We start from the raw sequence: 17,590 nt of genomic DNA on the forward strand, positions 1-17,590 counted from the left end.
TCCAGGCACTCCCCTTTGATATGTTGTAGTGTGGGTTTGTTGGAACACCATAGACAGACGCGCAGAAATCTTGTTGGGCTTATTTTACTGAGTTGATGCAGGTTGGGGAAGCTTATTAGACAGCAGAGTATGGACTGGTGGCGCATTCAAACAAACAGCTTCGCATACAGGAACCATAAAAGACATGCACGCGCATAACACATTTGTAAAAGTAAAACCGAAACTAACTCAAATAAAACGACTTCAGAGGTTGACACTATAGCGAAACTTTATTTATAATGTAAAAAATTATTTAATATTTTTGCTTGAAAAATATTACTGAATACTAATTTTATGAAGTTTTGCCAAAATCTTACGGTTATGCGTCTTTTAGTCATAACCTTTATTGCGTTGGTAACACTGTTGTCAACAAACGGCGCGCACGGAACACATGTTCGGCGTGAGAAGTGGATCTTTTTAGGTACATTTACTGTTTCCCTCTTAAGTTACTTCGCTAGTGGCCATCATTTCCCTCTAATTAGCGACGTATGCCTCGTCTCGACTTTTTTGTTGTTTAGTCTAAGAGCTGATGCTGACGTGAAGAGAGTAAAATGTTCTTGTAACATTGCCCACTGTACGCAGTAGTGCAAAAAAGTTGCCGAATAGTGTCATATTTGGTTTCGATTGCTGAACCTGTAATGAAAATACCAGGGCGGGTAAAATGTTCAGCGCGTGAACACTTCATGGCTGTAATGTAGGCGATCTTGTCCCCGTGATGTATTAAAAATGTAAATCGTGTTTAACTGATTATTTGTTTAGTCACGTGCTTTAGGCAAACAGGCCTGCTATGGTATTGCTATCTTTTTCAGTGCCCTGCAGACGCAAGCCGCGGAACTCAAGGGCAACAAACTGTCAAGATGGACTTGAACTTAATTGTTCAACGAGAATCGGAGAAATTGGACAAACCAAATGTGATCAAAAAGATTAAGACAGCTTTTCAGCGTAAGGATATCATTTGTCTTCACTAAGGGAAATTCCTGCTTTTGCACGATGATGCTTTAGTGACGGGACTGTACTGGTTATTTCGTACGAAAACCTGCCTTAGGACCACCCGTGCTTAAGACACATGCCCATGTGATGCTCAATGGGGTAGATATGTGGGGTAAACATACATATCGCAAGGTACCGGCCTCACAGTGATTGGCTACAATAAGAATGTTCAGCCACTCTAAATATAAAAGTGCGCTTCATCTCATTTCATCCAGCTTAATTTCAGAAGCAATCCATAACTGTGAAATTGCATGGTTTTCAGTGACTAAACCTCTTTGTAAGTTGTATGCTGACTGAAGTTCAGTTTTCGATGCTTTAAAGAACAAGCCAAAGTAATGTCCGAATATTGGGGTGTATTCACCTTAGGAAAGTTATGCTGCATAACTTCTCATTCAAAAAAAAAGTTGAAAAAGTAGGCTGGATTAACACATAATTGGCTGTCGGCAAGCATTTATGGTACAAAGCATGTGTAGTGTGATTTCAGAACAGTGAATATATTGTAACTAGTTAGCACAGTTGCTTATTTCCTGTTCCACATTCTTGTGGGCTACATTGTCACATACATGTATCTACAAGGCAGCCCAAATAACCGCTGTATTACTTGAGCCTATTTTAACTGTTGCACTTTTCTTTTTGTTTTCAGTTGGATATGATGTTGTTGCTCTGAACGTTGTTGTAGGAGCAAATGAACTTGGCTCTAAGAACAAGGCAAGTTGTCTGTATTACATGTGTATTTATTTCTGAGAGTAAGCTGTAATCTTCATGACAAGCTATAATAAAAGGAATTAAAAACTGCCCGTTATCCAGGAAATATACCTTTTACATGAAATATATTGATATATGAAAAAATTACAGGAAATATACCTTATGGTCTAAAGGAATGCCGCCAGATTTCAGAATTAAAGAAACCACATGGCCTTGCAAACTAGATAGAGTTCAAGTGCTAAACCCTCAATGTATCTTTAAAATGATAAAGAAGGTGATTACATGACGACTTAAGCATTAAACATAGTGTAACGACGAGGAGAGCTCGCTGCTGGCCAGAGGGAATGACCTCGGCAACCTGCTCACAGGTGATCTGCTGTATTGTCGAGGACAGAGGTTTGGCAGGCTCCTGATTGATGGGAAGCAGTGAGGGCCATCTCATCACAAATGATGGCCTTGATTTGAGGCAGCAGAGGCCTGTTATGAATATGGCCAGGAGCTTCCACCAGGCTTGAAAGGCATTCGGTGTGAGGAACTGTTTAGTGGGCGAGTGCCCGTTGCCGGCATAATTCACCAAACTTTGACACTAGGTGCCCATGGTGACAACGGTGCAGGGATTCCTAGCCAGGAGTATTCTGAAAGGCGCCATTCGGTGCCCTTGTGAAATTGTGTGACCTTTTCTACTGTCATCATTGGGGGGCACACACGTTTACAGTAGGACTAATAATAGAAACTGCCCACATATTAGTGCAGATGGCTGAGTCATAACTACTGTTGCAGCACTGATTTATAACGACTGATTTATAAGTATTACCTGTAGGACGGATAACATAATGTACACTAATCTAGGTGCTCACAACCAAAAAGCTGTAGAGGTACTTTGACTGTGACCTTAAGTACTTGTAATGTAATGGCATCTTATGCAAGTGTACTTAAAAAGATTGATGCTTCAGTTGTTCCTGCAACTAATGTTTTCGTTCATTACTGTTCTTATTGCAATCTTGGTCAGTCACCGATGAACTCAATAATAGCTTTTATTTATTGAGATACTAATGTTATGCGGTTTCCGCAATTACCCTTTAGAGACATCTTTTAAAGACAAATCCAAGCACAGTTCCATGGTGTATGTAGCACTCCCATCACAGCTTCAGCACTTTCTATTTTGACTTATATTCTTATTTCCATGCCAGATCCCAGAACCTCCGCAATACTCATTGGCTCATCCAGATCTTCAGCCATTGACACCACGAAATCGAAGGCTTAGAATTCTCACACGACTAACTGCTAATTTGACAGACAGTGCCGAGTCACATAGGCTGGTAAGTGTTGTCTGCTGTTGTAGATCATAAAGTATGTTACAGTTGTTGAATCTCATAAGGCATTTTGTTTACAGCTGCTGAAAGAAACTTTTCAAAAGCAAATTAAAACAAAATAAGAAACCTTGACAGTACCTTGAGCATTTTACTGTATATGCCATCAAGTTCTGATACCAGCACTATTTATAACTTAACCCACTGGCTAAACCCCTTTTAACTGCATACAATCATGCATACTATTGGCCAATATGAAAGTATCCTAACAAGTGTCAAGCAAATGTAGTGTCTGATTATTGCCCCCTTAGACATCTTGGCTAGAATTGATGAAAAAGCGGCTGTGATGCCACGGGCAGCTATCACGTTACACAGTCCCTGGTGCCTCATTTCTGTAAGTGTGAAACATATGTGCTGCCCCCTTTTTCAACATGTAAGCAGCAGCCATTATGTCTACTATAAACCAACCCATTATGGCTATTGTAAACCAACAAAAGGATGGCCGATCATTTTCAGGCCGTAATGATAAAGATTGTGCATGTAAGCGTGCCACTATTTTATGGCGGTTGCTAGCCCTACATGCACTTCTCGCCAAAGCTTTGCTCTCCATGCAACCTCAATCTACAAGCCAGTATTTTTGATACCATACTTATTGCTCAAGTTTTTCTTTATTGAGATTTGGTAATAAGTGCTTCCTGAGGAGATGCTGTCGACTAGGACTGTTCTAGGAACCTGTGAAGTAATTTTGATGGTGAAGCTTAGAAATCTTGGCTTAGCAAAATGCACAATTTGACAAAACATTTTTTTTTATTGCGATAGCAATTATATGGACACTCAAAAGCAGATTTCTGCCGTCGGCGTCGCCGTCGCCGTGAGGTTCCGTATGACGTCAATGGGAATGAAATCGGCGCCGCGCGCCGAATGCTGTATGTGCGAGTGAAAGAGCGCGAGGGGCGCGCGCTTTTACGGGGAATGAACGCACGGCGGAGAACAAACGCGCGTTCTGTGCCGTGGTCGCTTAAGGGCTGCAGAAGTAGGCGTCTCTTTCCTCCTTTACAATCACCATATATGTAGAGCAAACGCGCCTTCTTCCGACGCGCGAGAGGCCGTGGGGGAGGGGGGGAGGGAAGGGAGGCGACGTTTAGCTGCAGCACCAAGTGCCTATTTATATCAGAGGCTCCGGCAACAGTCACCAACGCCGCACGCATTTTGAGCGAACGCGGACAAAATGCCGACGGCGTCGACAACAGTTCTGCGCGTTGCCGGTGCTGCTGCATGTCCAAGTTTATACAGCTGATAAAGCTAATATCATTACTCCGTATAGCTCTCTACAAATTTGCTATCGCAATTGATGCTTCGCCTTTCAGGTGAAACTGCGACAACTTTTATTTTTTTGCTGTGAAACAACTTTCTTATAGTATTGGCATTTAGACTGTACAGTTACTACTTTTATATTCATAATTAGCAAGTGTGACACCTAAGTGACAGTAAAGGAACCAACTGCTTTATGTGAAAATAAAGAGTGGCCTTGTGACGACATAAGCACTTAAGTACCACGGCAGTGTCTTGTCAGAAATGTGCTAAAAGCAGGCTCAGTACGGGCACACCCACTTCTTACAGTCCCCCCACTTGTAATGAATGCGCACTTACTGCAAGAACACAACACTGGTCAAAATGTACATGCACACATTGGCACAAAGTCTGACATACAGTGAACGGTTACAGCAAACATGTTGTTATCCTCCCTTACCCAGTTAGAGATACTCCCCTCCATCCACCTGATCTTTCTTAGTTCTTCAGAGATTTCAATTACCAACTTGCTAGCTTGCTTTATTTAGCATGGCGAGAAACAAGTTACGGCATCCCATTTAGCACAATATGAGTGTCTTGAAAAGGTGCATCCCTGTGAGACAGTGTAAAAGGCCTGTGGCTACTTTTGCAGCAATGTTAGTGTTTTTCACATTGATGAATAGAGAGACAGGTATCGGAGCAAGGAGGTTGGCTTGGCAGATAATGAATCTGAGAAAGTCCTGATCACATGTGCACTGCCATGGCCTACGGCCTATTTATGCACTTATGCTACATTCAGTGGTTCATTCGGAGCTCGAGTGTAACATAATTGCTATTGTAGGAGCCACAGCATTGAAATCACATGAGATTTTTAAAAATCTCATTGGTATTTTCTTTCTCTTCTGAAAAAATGTCACAGTTTCGCTCTAAGGGCGAAGCAATGAATGCGATAGCAACACAGCAATGTCATACGAAGTAAGCTGAGCGGCTTTGGTAGCAATATGAATTGTAGTAAACATGAGCTGAGTAAGTAAGCAGGTGTGCTGCGGCGTAAGTAGACCGACATGAAGAGAGACTCGATGACCACGAGAAGGCGCGTGTGAAACGGTGGTGTTGATGAGAAGCGCTTCCCGTGGGAAGCGCGTGCGAAGGGACACACCTGTAGCGCTGCACTGCCGATCCGGGCAGCATTGCATGTGTAGCGTGCGTTGGAAAATGTGGCCCGACTATTACTAACTGAATGAACAAGCGTGGTGTGAGCGCGCACAAACAAACACGAATAGATCACACTGAATAACTGCAGACAACGACTGTCAAAACGCTGGCAGCAAGCATACGCCGCAGCGGGCGAAGGTACGTGCGGTCTATCGCTTCAACGGAAACTGAGCGGCGAATGCACGGCGCATAAAGGTCAGAGCCGTGTGGAGATAAGAGACGGTGCGGACGAGCGACGAGCGCGGTTGTTGGCAGAGTAGAAGTGCGCCCCCCCCCCCCCCCCCCCGCTCCCTCCGGCGCTGGCTTCCTGCTTCCTTGCTTGCGCATGGGAGATGAGTGCGTTCGCTCTCCGTGATAGCGCACGTCCCCGCACGCTTCCGTTCGGGCATACGGCGCGCGGCGAAGATTTTATCTATAGGGAACCTCACGGCGACGACGACGGCGACGGCGACGACGACGGCGACGGCGACGCCGACGGCAGAAATTCGGCTAAAGTGTCCATATAATTGCTATCGCAATAAAAAAGAAATACACCTGCAACAGGGGCTAATCTAGAAGGAACCCCGGATGACCACTCTGCGCGATAGGGGAATCAAAAAAGTTGTCGCAGTTTCACCTGAAAGGCGAAGCATCAATTGCGATAGCAAACTTGTAGAGAGCTATACGGAGTAATGATATTAGCTTTATCACCTGTATAAACTTGGACATGCAGCAGCATCGGCAACACGCAGAACTGTTGTCGACGCCAACGGCGTTTTGCCCGCGTTCGCTCAAAATGCGTGCGGCGTTGGTGACTGTTGCCGGAGCCTCTGATATAAATAGGCACTGCGTTCCGCAGCTAAACGTCGCCTCCCTTCCCTCCCCCTCCCCCACGGCCTCTCGCTCGTCTGAAGAAGGCGCGTTTGCTCTACATACATGGTGATTGTGAAGGAGAACAGAGACGCCTACTTCTGCAGCCCTTAAGCGAGCACGGCGCAGAACGCGCGTTTGTTCTCCGCCGTGCGTTCACTCCCCGTGAAAGAGGCGCCCCTCGCGCCCTTTCACTCGCACATACAGCGTTCGGCGCGCGGCGACGATTTCTTCTCCAAATGACGTCATACGGAACCTCACGGCGACGGCGACGCCGACGGCAGAAATCTGCTTTTGAGTGTCCATATAATTGCTATCGCAATAAAAAAAAAGCAATGCACAATGGACATCGTGATGAAGTAGCTTGTACACACATGTCTCAATACTCCCCCTATACTATTCAACATTTTAAAGCACCAAAAGTTGGGTGCCTTGGTACATATTCACAGTTTGACCTTTTTAATGTATGCTTAGACCTAAAAATAAGTTTAACCATTGTCTATCACTCTGTCAGGATGATTAAGAAAAAAAGTTCAAAAAAATGTTAAGCTCATGAGGGCAGTGAACAATACTGAGCTGGTTTAATTTCTGTCACTTCATAAAGATTTGCCACGAGTTACCAAAAACACCCTGTATGTAACTTCTCAGTCAGGTTATTCATCCACTAGACCATCCAGAAACATAGCAAATTTACATTATGTAGGGTAATAGATGTTACACCATATTTTAAGTAAAAGGATTTCATCTCTGTGGAAAACAAACGCTTGTCACCAGATTTTTTGTGCTTAGAAAATATCTGCTACTGTTCAGTTTCAGTCTCCTGTCGCCAAGAAGTATGACATCATTGCGGTCTCGGTTACCCAGGAAAAAATGTTTCAGGTAGGTTTTATGCACCCTTTAGTTACACCTTGCGAAAACTGTAGCCCCGTGAATCCTAGCAGGCTGCTGTGGCAACACAAGCTCCCTCTATATCCCCATTAAGGCACCATGTTTATACCATTGTGCCCTCCAGGAAAACTCCTGAAAATCAGAGCCAATAATAAAAAATTATATTTTAAACTTTAAATGTCCTCAGACATGTCTTAAGCTAATCTTTATTGGAGCTGTGCTCTAAAATTTATTGAAGGATGGACCCTTAAATGATTTTAATGGTTGTGTATAAATGGATTAATTTGGCAAGAGCGGTGCTTGTGAACATTAAAGGACAACTTTATAACCTTTGTGCTAACCCTGTGTTTTATGAATCCATATTATTCATCTCGCATCCCTATTGATCAAAGTGGTCAATCTCCACTTGTGTTTTCCCACTTCGGTTCATTCTATGTTGAATGGGTGAATGATATCATTTGGGTGTACTATCCCATTCGTTTCCTGTCTGGCAACATTTAGAATAACTTAACCCTTTCAGTGTTAGATTTTTTCGGACATGACGTACCCCCAGTGTCAGATTTTTTTTCGCAAATAGTATTGTCAAATGAACACAATGGTTTATTTTTGGTTATGCAGCAGGGCAAAAAATGACACAGATAATGGGCAACGCTCCCTTGGTATGGTCATCACATTCCTGTCAGACAAAAATAATAGAATGCACAGCAGACTCAAAAAGACCATCGTTTTCAGTACTTTTCCACGGTGTCAGGGTAAGAATCCGACGCAGTTGAGGTTGCCTCTTCTGCCCGCGGACGACAGGCAGTCATCTTCCAAGTCCAAGCTTCTGAGTCATAGTACGGGCCAAGCTCGGACTCAGCAGATGACAGCTTATCATCCATGCTTGTCTCGTATTTGGAGTTAAAGGAGTCACCACTCCAATCAGAACTCCAATCAGCCACTCCAATCAGCAGATCTCAAAGCGATCTCAAGGAAGGAGTGTTTCGTTTATTCAAACTTGACCAAGCAAAGCAGAGAGAGCAACAGATGAAAGAGCTACAACGGAGGGCAGAGCCATTCTGGAGAAAGCGCACCAATGAAAGGAGCACCCTCATCGTTGGAAAGGAGGCGCGCCTTATTGAAAATAGTGAGAGATGGAAAAAAAGAGAAAGAAATATTGTATAAACGTACAACAGATGGCAGAAACACACAAGAGTGGTGGCCTTGTGTTACGGCATAATTATTTGAATAGAGAATCGATGCTGTAGCGGTGTACAAAGTCCGGGCGCCACCCCTCCCATTTGCAGACAGGTGCTCTATGCGGCGCAGCCACGCCCACGTAGGGGCGCTTTCCGCAGTCACTAACAAAAACCGAGACTGAGGAAACCAAGACAGAAGAGAAAGTATGCTTCTAGAATTATACAACAGATGGCAGAACCACCTTGGAGCTTGCCAACTTCGTGTTACTGCGCACATTCGAGTCGAGAGAGTGGAGAACTTACCAGTACGTCAGTGACACTGAAAGGGTTAAGCAAGTCATTGCAGTTATCTTCTTAATACTATATGCATGCATGGTAATTGTTTATCTGTAAAAGACCATATGCACTTAATGTAGGTGATTCTTTGAAGTAGTGGTGCACTTCCTCTGAATACACAGATTGTTTGCTGCAGCTGCAGCCTGTATACATACATTTTTGAGTGTACGCGATGAAAGGAGTGTGAAAAGCTACTTTAGAGAATACCTGTGGGCTCCACTGAGAAAGCAAAGGGTTGAGAAAGAATGCAGCAACATTTCATAGTGTAGTGATGGTGGCTACTGATGGTGCATGGAGACAATTATCTTGCTCTAGGCGCTGAGCTGTGCTCCTTAAAGGACTTCAGAAAATAGCACTTCTTCCTTTCCACAATTTCTCTCTCCAGAAAAGAATTGCAGGTCCCCTCCTGGCAGGAAAAACATACCTGTCACTTGCACTGTGGTTGTTAGCGCTTTACTATCACAGTCAACAACCGAATTTTTGGATATGCCTGATAATTTGCAATGCCTGTATAATGCCGATGTATTGGGAGACTCCAGGACGTCTCAAATCATAATATGGATGGTGAAACCCTTCACTGTCCGATGGCTCGGACTTTTTGCCATGACCAAAGTCTGAAACGGCATTAATATAGCCGCCATTTTGTCTTTGTCTTTGTAAATAAGATTTTTATAATTTCAATTCCCCAGCCTAAACTAACACAGATGAGGATGTCGGGCTTCTTCCAAGAACACTCTTTCTTGAGTGAGGTAGATTTGCCTTTGTAGTTTTCCCGTCATTGCCTTAGAAAGTTGTCTGCAAGTATAGCAGTGGTACTTGGAAGTCATTCTTATCACTGTATTGGTAGAGTAGATGTAACAGCGGACATCGCTGCATCGCAGTCATTGAAAGTGGAGCTGCAGCATACTACTACATTGTCTCAGCGATCAAGCTCTCCTCTGTCACTTCAGATTCTGATTGTGGCACTGCTACTATATGGGTTCTTCTAGTTGTGCGGCTGTGTGGAACCATAAAGTGAGAAGAGGCTAGCAGCTGAGGATATATTCTGACGAAATGTTTTATCCTGTTATGAAGTTTTTGTTGTCTTTCTGTCATAAAGTGGGGGATTATGTAAGATTCACTAAAACAGAACTTTTTGAGGCCTGGATAAAAGAGGGTGTTGTTGGTACGATGTGTGCATCCAGATTTCTGTGCAAATGACTTGCCCTAATCGCTTACACTGCCCAAGCCAAATGAGGTTAAACTATAGAGGACTGAAGTTGAAATTAGTGTTTGGACCTGTATTGTTCCCACACCATGACGATTGGAATGCAGCAATGTAAAAGGGTGCCTGTATTGTGAACCTGACTATGAAGAGCGCATTTCTCACTGGCATGCTTTATTATTTTTTTGTTTTTTATTTATTTATAAATACTGTCAGCTTAAGGACGATTTCAGGAGCTTAAACTGCAATTTATGGTACAAAAACAAGAATAAACAGCTACAGCTGTGGAAAAGTGGAGCTCTGCATATCAGTTATGATAAAGAATTTCGCAGGTACATGTTGCAAAAATCCTTTTACACGAGGCTAACATTTTGGCTACTATATATCATGTAGCCAAGCACTAAGTTGCTGTATGGCAGTTTCGGTTATTAAGGCTCTCATAACGGTTGTGACATGCTATTAGGTTTCATTGAAAAAGGTGTACATCTGCTCTTTTGCTATTTTACTCTACCAACTTGTTGTTCTATTTTATGATGTGTCTCTATGGCTGCCACTTTAGCAGGACATTCTTACTACGTTTCGCTGGTATCTATACTGTTTAATCTATGCTGCCCCTTCTTGCTCTCAGCATCTCTGCAACCAGGGCGAGTTTGACATAGTCTGCCTTACACTCGACGATCGGCTTCCATTTGTGGTGAAGCGAACTCAGTATGGAGCGGTGAGTGATCCATTTTATAGGTCTCCAAAGTGCATGCCACTGTCAACTCATTTCCTTAAACACTATTAGTATGTAAAATACAATTAAATAATGTGAAGAGTCATTCAGGTGAAGAAATAATTGCCTTATCTTTTATTTGTTCACTTAACACTTTCCTGTACGTGCCTACTCTTATCGATAGCCTGCTATCAGCAGTTGCAAATTCGTATTTTGTCCCTTTCCGAGCACTCGCAGACCACTAGCGCCATTTATTCAGTTATTTAGGAACTATATAATCAGTTTCGGTTTTCTTTTTCTGTGACGCTCGCATTTTTAAAGTGCCTCCGGAGAAGGGGCGTGATCGCCGCGATGGGCACTTGCAGGTTTTAAGATGGCATCAGCGCCGCACACCACTCATGCACGGGGAGGTTACATTTCTACCGATTTCAATGCATCTGCGAGCAAGATTTTTTACTTTAAAAGCAGCATGACGCGGAAGAGAAGTTTGGTTAGTCAGATTTCACTACAGAGTTTCGCTTCCTTTGCCGACCCGTTTCAAAGCTACCATGCACTGATATAAAGATATTGTTACGCGAAGGACGAATCACTTAAACGAGAAACTATTTACAGATTATATTTACAGCAGCAGTTGCGACGCTGACCGGTTGGATTCACAGCACAAGCCCAATTTGTTCTTCCTCCTCTTTGCTCGAGTAATGGTGCCTGCGCGCCTCGTTCAAATGACCAAATACAACACACGTGTAGCATAATCCCCCGGCAGCAGAAGCGACATCTCGGAGCGTCTAAATGTCATCACTGGGAGGATGATAGTTCTTCAATCGTGTTCACGTGCACGATATCACTGGACTGGAAAGCAGATGGCGCATCAAGGGTGATTTCGTAGGTGACGGGAGTCACGGCACGACACACTCGGTATGGGCCTGTGTAGCGAGACAGCAGTTCTTTGGACAGGCCAACCTGACGCAACTGAGATCACAGAAGCACCAAGGAACCAGGCGGGAAGTGCACGTCTCAGTGTCGCCGGTCGTACAAACGCCTTTGACTCTTATGGGAGTTCAGAAGGTGGTCACAGGCAATTTCCCTTGCATGGGCAGCGCGGGCGATGGCGTCAAGTGCATATTCACTTGAACAGGGAGGGTTGTGTCGAGGGGCAGTGCTGGTTCTCGGCCGAACAGAAGGAAAAATGGGGAATAACCGGCTGGTGTCGTGGCACGAGGAATTATATGCAAACCTGACAAACGGTAGAGCGAAGTCCCAGTCAGTGTGGTCTGAAGAGACATACTTCGCGAGCATGGGTCTGTGTGAGTGCGATTCAGACGCTCCGTGAGGTCATTTGTTTGCAGGTGGTATGACGTGGATAGCTTGTGCCTCGTTGCACAGGACTGCAGGATATCTGCATTAACTTTTGATAGGAATGTCTGCACACAGTCTGTGAGAAGTTGTCGTGGAGTTCCATGTAATAAAATCGCGTCGCGTAGAAGAAAATCGGCGACATGTGTGGCGCAGCTTGTAGGAAGCGCTCATGTGATGGCGTAGCACGTGGCGTAATCTGTGGCCACAGCGATGCACCTATTCCCAGAGGTAGATAGAGGAAAAGGGCCAAGTAAATCCAAACTAACCCAAAAGAATGGCTCTGCGGAAATGTCACGTGGTTGAAGGTACCCGGCAGGGAGCGTCGATGGTGTCTTGCGTCGCTGGCATTTCTTACATGCTGCTACGTATCTTCAAATGGAGCAAGCAAGCCCTGGCCAAAAGAAGCGTCGGCGGATCCGGTCATAGGTACGTGACACACCGAGGTGACCGGCAGTGGGAAGGTCGTGAAGTTCGGGGAGAACAACCGAGCGAAGGTGTTTAGGGATCACAAGGAGTAATGCTGGGCCATCCAGATGAACGTTGTGGCGGTAGAGTACACCATCTTGAAGCATGAATAAGCGAAGGGAACTGTCAGCAAGTGACGATTCCAAGCGGTGAATGATGATACTCAAGGACGGGTCACGGCGCTGCTCGTCGGCGACATGGACCAGTGGAAAAACAGAGAGAACGCAGGCATCGGTGTCAGGCTCAAACGTAGAGGTCGGGTCTTCGACTGGGTAGCGAGAGAGGCAATCTGCGTCCTGGTGCTGATGTCCCGATTTGTATGTCACTGCGTAGGAATATCCTTGTAGTCGGAGGGCCCAACGACCGAGCCGGCCAGTAGGATCCTTGAGCGACGAAAGCCAACACAGTGCATGATGGTCTGTGATTACTGAGAAGGGCTTGCCATATAAATATGGGCGGAACTTTGAAACAGCTCAGACGAGAGCAAGACATTCGGGCTCGGTAATCGAATAGTTGCGCTCTGCAGTTGTCTGGAGCCGGCTAGTGTAAGCTATAACACAGTCGTGTCCATGTTGGCGTTGCGCTAAGACGGCTGCGATCCCATAACCACCGGCATCGGTTCGAACCTCTGAAGGTGCAGGCGGGTCAAAGTGGGCCAAGACAGGTGGATTGGTGAGAATCGTGATAAGGCATGAAAATGCGGCAGCCTGTGAAGAACCCCACGTGAAAGGCACATCTTTCTTCAGAAGTTCATTGAGCGGGCGAGCGATTGCTGCGAAATCTTGCACGAATCGTCTGAAATAAGAACAAAGCCCCACAAAACTCCGCACGTCTTTGACAGACTGAGGTGCAGGAAAAGCCATTACTGCTCGAACCTTCTCTCGGTCTGGTTGTACGCTGGAAGCATCGACGAGATGGCCTAGCACTGTAATCTGTCGGCGCTCGAAGTGGCACTTCGATGAGTTTAGTTGGAGCCCAGCCTTGCGGAAGATGTCAAGAATAGCTGCGACGCGCTCAAGGTGCCTCTCAAATGTAGGAAAAAACGCAAGGACGTCGTCGAGGTAACAAAGGCAAGTTGACCATTTGAAACCTTGAAGCAGAGAGTCCATCATCCATTTGAACATGGTGGGGGCATTGCAAAGATCGAACAGCATAGCCTTGAATTGGTAGAGGCCATCTGGAGTGACGAAAGCTGTCTTTTCTTGGTCTTGCTCATCTACGGAAATCTGCCAATAACCAGATCGAAGGTCCATGGACGAAAAGTATTTGGCACCGTGAAGACAGTCAAGAGCATCGTCGATTCGTGGTAAGGGGTAAACGTCCTTTTTAGTGATTCGGTTTAGGTGGCGGTAATCAATGCAGGAAACGTCATATGCCATCTTTCTTTTTAAAGAGCAGCACGACCGGCGATGCCTAAGGGCTCGATGAGGGCTCTACAGTGCGTTTGGCAAGCGTCTTGTTTACTTCCTACTGAATAACTTGCCGCTCTGCTGTGGACACGTGATATGGTCGACGGTGAATGGGAACAGCGTCACCAGTGTTTATCCAATGCTTAACAAGGGACGTCTGACCCAGTGGTCGATTGTCAGTGTCAAATATGTCGCGATGGGAAAGCAAAAGGCGATATAGGGCGGCTGCTTGGTCAGGTGTGAGGTCCGGAGCGACCATGGGACGTAATGTGCCATCGAAGTTCATGGCATCCTGCAGGTAATCTGGAGGAACTGGAGACGCGTCGGCTGCAAAAGCAGTGACGGGGTCGTCTGTCACTGACCGGTGCGGGGCCACCATAACTATGCCTTCAGGTAACGCTTCGTCAAGCCAAAATTGATATTGGGGAGGGACATCCGATCAGCGGCAAGGGTTACGACGGAGTGTGGCACAGAGATGTCGTGCGCCAGGAGGACATCAAGAATAGGTGCAATGGCATAGTCACCATCAGGCACGGTTGCCGTTGAGGCCAATTCGACGAAGGTTAAGGCTTTTGGAGGTAAGCGAGCAAATGCTGTATTGCAGAGGGTGTTCGGTTGTTTGGGGCGAATGTCTAAAAGAAGAGGAACCTCGAGGCACAGCGTACCGGTGGAACAGTCGGTGAGGGCAGAATGCGTCATCAGAAAGTTGAGCCTGAAGATTAGGTCATGAGGGCAGCTGGTCAGCACGGTGAACAGGACTGGAACTTGGCGACCAGCAATTCCTATTACAGCAGTGCACATGCCACTGATGGCAACAGTGGTGCCATCGGCGACGTGTACAGCTCGAGTGGTGGCAGGCGTAAGAACTTTTTTTGAGCCGACAACATATGTTAGTGCTCATTATGGACACTTTGGCTCCAGTATCAACCAATGCTGTCAACAGAACACGATATAAGTCTACTTCATTTAGGTTCGTGTTCATGAGGAGCATCAACGGAGCATTTGGACAGGACGAACGCGATGCAGCACTACCTCCAAGGGCTGCATGGCCTAGTTTTCCATCCGGCGGGTTGGCGAGGAAAAGTGGCATGGTTGGGGTGAAGGGGAGTGATGGCGTTGAGGCGACGGCGATCACATGGAGGAGTGGCTGTCAGGTGCATCAGAAGTAGGGTACAGACGGCAAGGTGAATAACGACGAGCGTCGGTGTATAGGCGTGGAGCAGGAAATGAGCTCCAGTGTGGCGGCATCCAGGGTGTGCGGCAGTGGCGGGATATACAGTAAAAGCTCGTTTATCCGGACCTCGTTAACTCGGAAATTCGATTAACTCGGACTCGCGGCGCGGTCCCGGCAAAACTGTGTATATTTCAATGGGGTCAAATGCTCATTAATTCGGAGAGATTTAGCCGCGCACCGGTTATCTCGGACAACTCCGCGCGACTCCAGAGTCGCGCGATCTCGGCGGCTTGGAGGCTCAATCACCGCTCGCCGTAAGCGACGGCCGAACCGGAGTTTTGGAGAAACCGAAACCGAACGAACTGCAGCAGAATATGATCATGATGATAGTGAATGAGGGGGAAGTGGCTAGGTGGTGCTAGTCACCACCCGGCGGAAGCGCTTGGGCCACCGGCACATCCAGTGTCTACTAACAGCTGCTCGCTACGCCTACTGGTGTACTTCGTGACTTCGTTGACGTAGTTCTTTGTGTTGTGACTTCGCGTGTTGCGGCTGTGTGTGTGCGCGTTGCCGCCGCCGTCGCGCTTCATACCGATGGCGACCGTCACAGGAGTTAAGCGGCCACAGCAGCCAGCAAATGATCTTGAAAGAAAGGTGATGATATTGAAAGACGTGAATGCAGGTGTTTCTCGACAAGAGATAATGAAAAAGTACGATGTTAAGAGAAGCACCTTAAGCGACTATGTGAAGAACCAAGCAAAAATTTTCGAGGCGTTTGACAGCGGCAAATTCACCGGAAAACGAAAACGACTAAGGACGGCAGCACACCCGAAGCTGGAAGACGCACTGCTGCGGTGGATAACAGACATGCGGAACAGCCAGCTTCCCTTGAGTGGACCTTTGATCTGTCAGCAAGCTGAAAGGTACGCACTGAGAATGAACATCGAATCTTTCAGTGCGTCTGAAGGCTGGTTTGCCCGCTTTAGAGAAAGGCACGGGTTGGTCTTTCGAAACGTGTGCGGGGAAAAAGCAGCAGTGGATGAACGGCGTATTGCTGACTGGAAGACAACTGAGCTTCCCCAGTACCTGGCTCGTTATGAACCTGCCAACGTCTTCAATGCCGATGAAACGGCTTTCTTTTTTAAAGCCTTGCCGGAAAAAACGATCACGTTCAAGGGCGACCCGTGCGTTGGAGGGAAGAGGAGCAAAGAAAGGGTCACTGTGCTTCTCGCTTCAAATATGTCGGGCACCGAGCGCCTGCCACTGCTAGTCATCGGGAAGGCGCGTAACCCAAGGTGTTTTAAGAACATTCACCACTTTCCTGTGCAATATCACGCCAATAGAAAGGCCTGGATGACCTCGGATATTTTCCAAGCTTGGCTGCGCCAGCTCGACCGCCGCTTCTCTGCTAACAAGCGCAAGGTTTTACTTCTAGTTGACAACTGCAGCGCTCATACCAGAGTGACAGGGCTGGAGTGCATCGAACTTGTATTTCTACCTGCAAACACGACGGCTGCTCTGCAACCGCTGGATCAAGGGATAATTCAGCACGTAAAAAGCAGGTACAGAAAGCATGTGCTGGAACGGCTCCTGCTGTGCAAGGAAGCAGGGCGAGAATATGACCTGACTCTCCTAACCGCAATTCACATTTTAGCGCATGTCTGGAGCGAAACGCCGCCCGCGGTCATTGCAAATTCTTTCCGGCACAGCGGCTTTGTCCACCCTGACGACTCGGATATTCCTCCAGAGGCCACTCCAGAGGACACCCGCGAGCCCACTGGAAATGTGGACGACGAGGTGAATGACACGCGTTTTGACTCTGTCCTTCCTAGTGGCGTCCAGATTTTAGACTACGTCGCTATAGACTATCATGTTGCCGTTGCTGGTCCGCTGACTGACGATGATATGTTATCGGAAGTGCTTGAAGAGGACCAAAATCACTGTTCCGATGATGACGGTCAAGATGAGCCGCCAACGCGACGTCGCCGCACCGTGCAGGAGGCCGCCGAAGCCCTCGCTGTCCTCGAGGAGTTCTGCGTTTGTTCTCGCGACAGTGAACGTGCACACCACCACCTGATGGGATTAAATAAGATCGTTCTGTCAGAAATTCCGACGGCGAGGCAGACGAAAATAACGCACTTTTTCAAGAAATAAAGGTTTGTCTGTGTCGTGTACGTTTTCCTTTTGTTTTCATGGTCCAGTCGATAATTCGGAATTCGGTTAACTCGGACATTTTCTCCGGTCCCGTGAGATCCGAGTTAACGAGCTTTTACTGTATGACCAACTCGGTGGCAGCGGAAGCTTATAGGTTTGTCATCTGGGATTTGCCATTCAGCAGGATTCCGTGGTCTGGGAGCGAAATACTGGTCATTGCGGGTTGAGGCCATGAAAATGAGGCTCGAATCAGGTCGGGAAACAAAGCAGACAGTAGGGATGCCAAGGTTTGCAATTTCTTGCCGCACAACTG

At 46.5% G+C, this 17,590-nt stretch overlaps 1 protein-coding gene across 1 annotated transcript in view; it reads left to right on the forward strand.

Annotated features, from left to right (window-relative positions):
• The first annotated feature begins 387 nt into the window (after positions 1-387).
• The window catches only part of LOC119441976 (ribonuclease P protein subunit p30-like), a 51,860-nt gene continuing 34,657 nt past the window's right edge, over positions 388-17,590 (forward strand). Inside the window, exons 1-6 of the mRNA XM_037706660.2 lie at positions 388-460; positions 849-981; positions 1,673-1,737; positions 2,925-3,053; positions 7,209-7,277; positions 10,633-10,722. Coding sequence (XP_037562588.1) covers positions 897-981; positions 1,673-1,737; positions 2,925-3,053; positions 7,209-7,277; positions 10,633-10,722 — 438 coding nt within the window. The 5' untranslated portion in view covers positions 388-460; positions 849-896. The remainder of the gene's footprint in view (positions 461-848; positions 982-1,672; positions 1,738-2,924; positions 3,054-7,208; positions 7,278-10,632; positions 10,723-17,590) is intronic.

Source organism: Dermacentor silvarum, chromosome 2 (genome assembly GCF_013339745.2).
Source record: "Dermacentor silvarum isolate Dsil-2018 chromosome 2, BIME_Dsil_1.4, whole genome shotgun sequence".
Taxonomy (NCBI): domain Eukaryota; kingdom Metazoa; phylum Arthropoda; class Arachnida; order Ixodida; family Ixodidae; genus Dermacentor; species Dermacentor silvarum.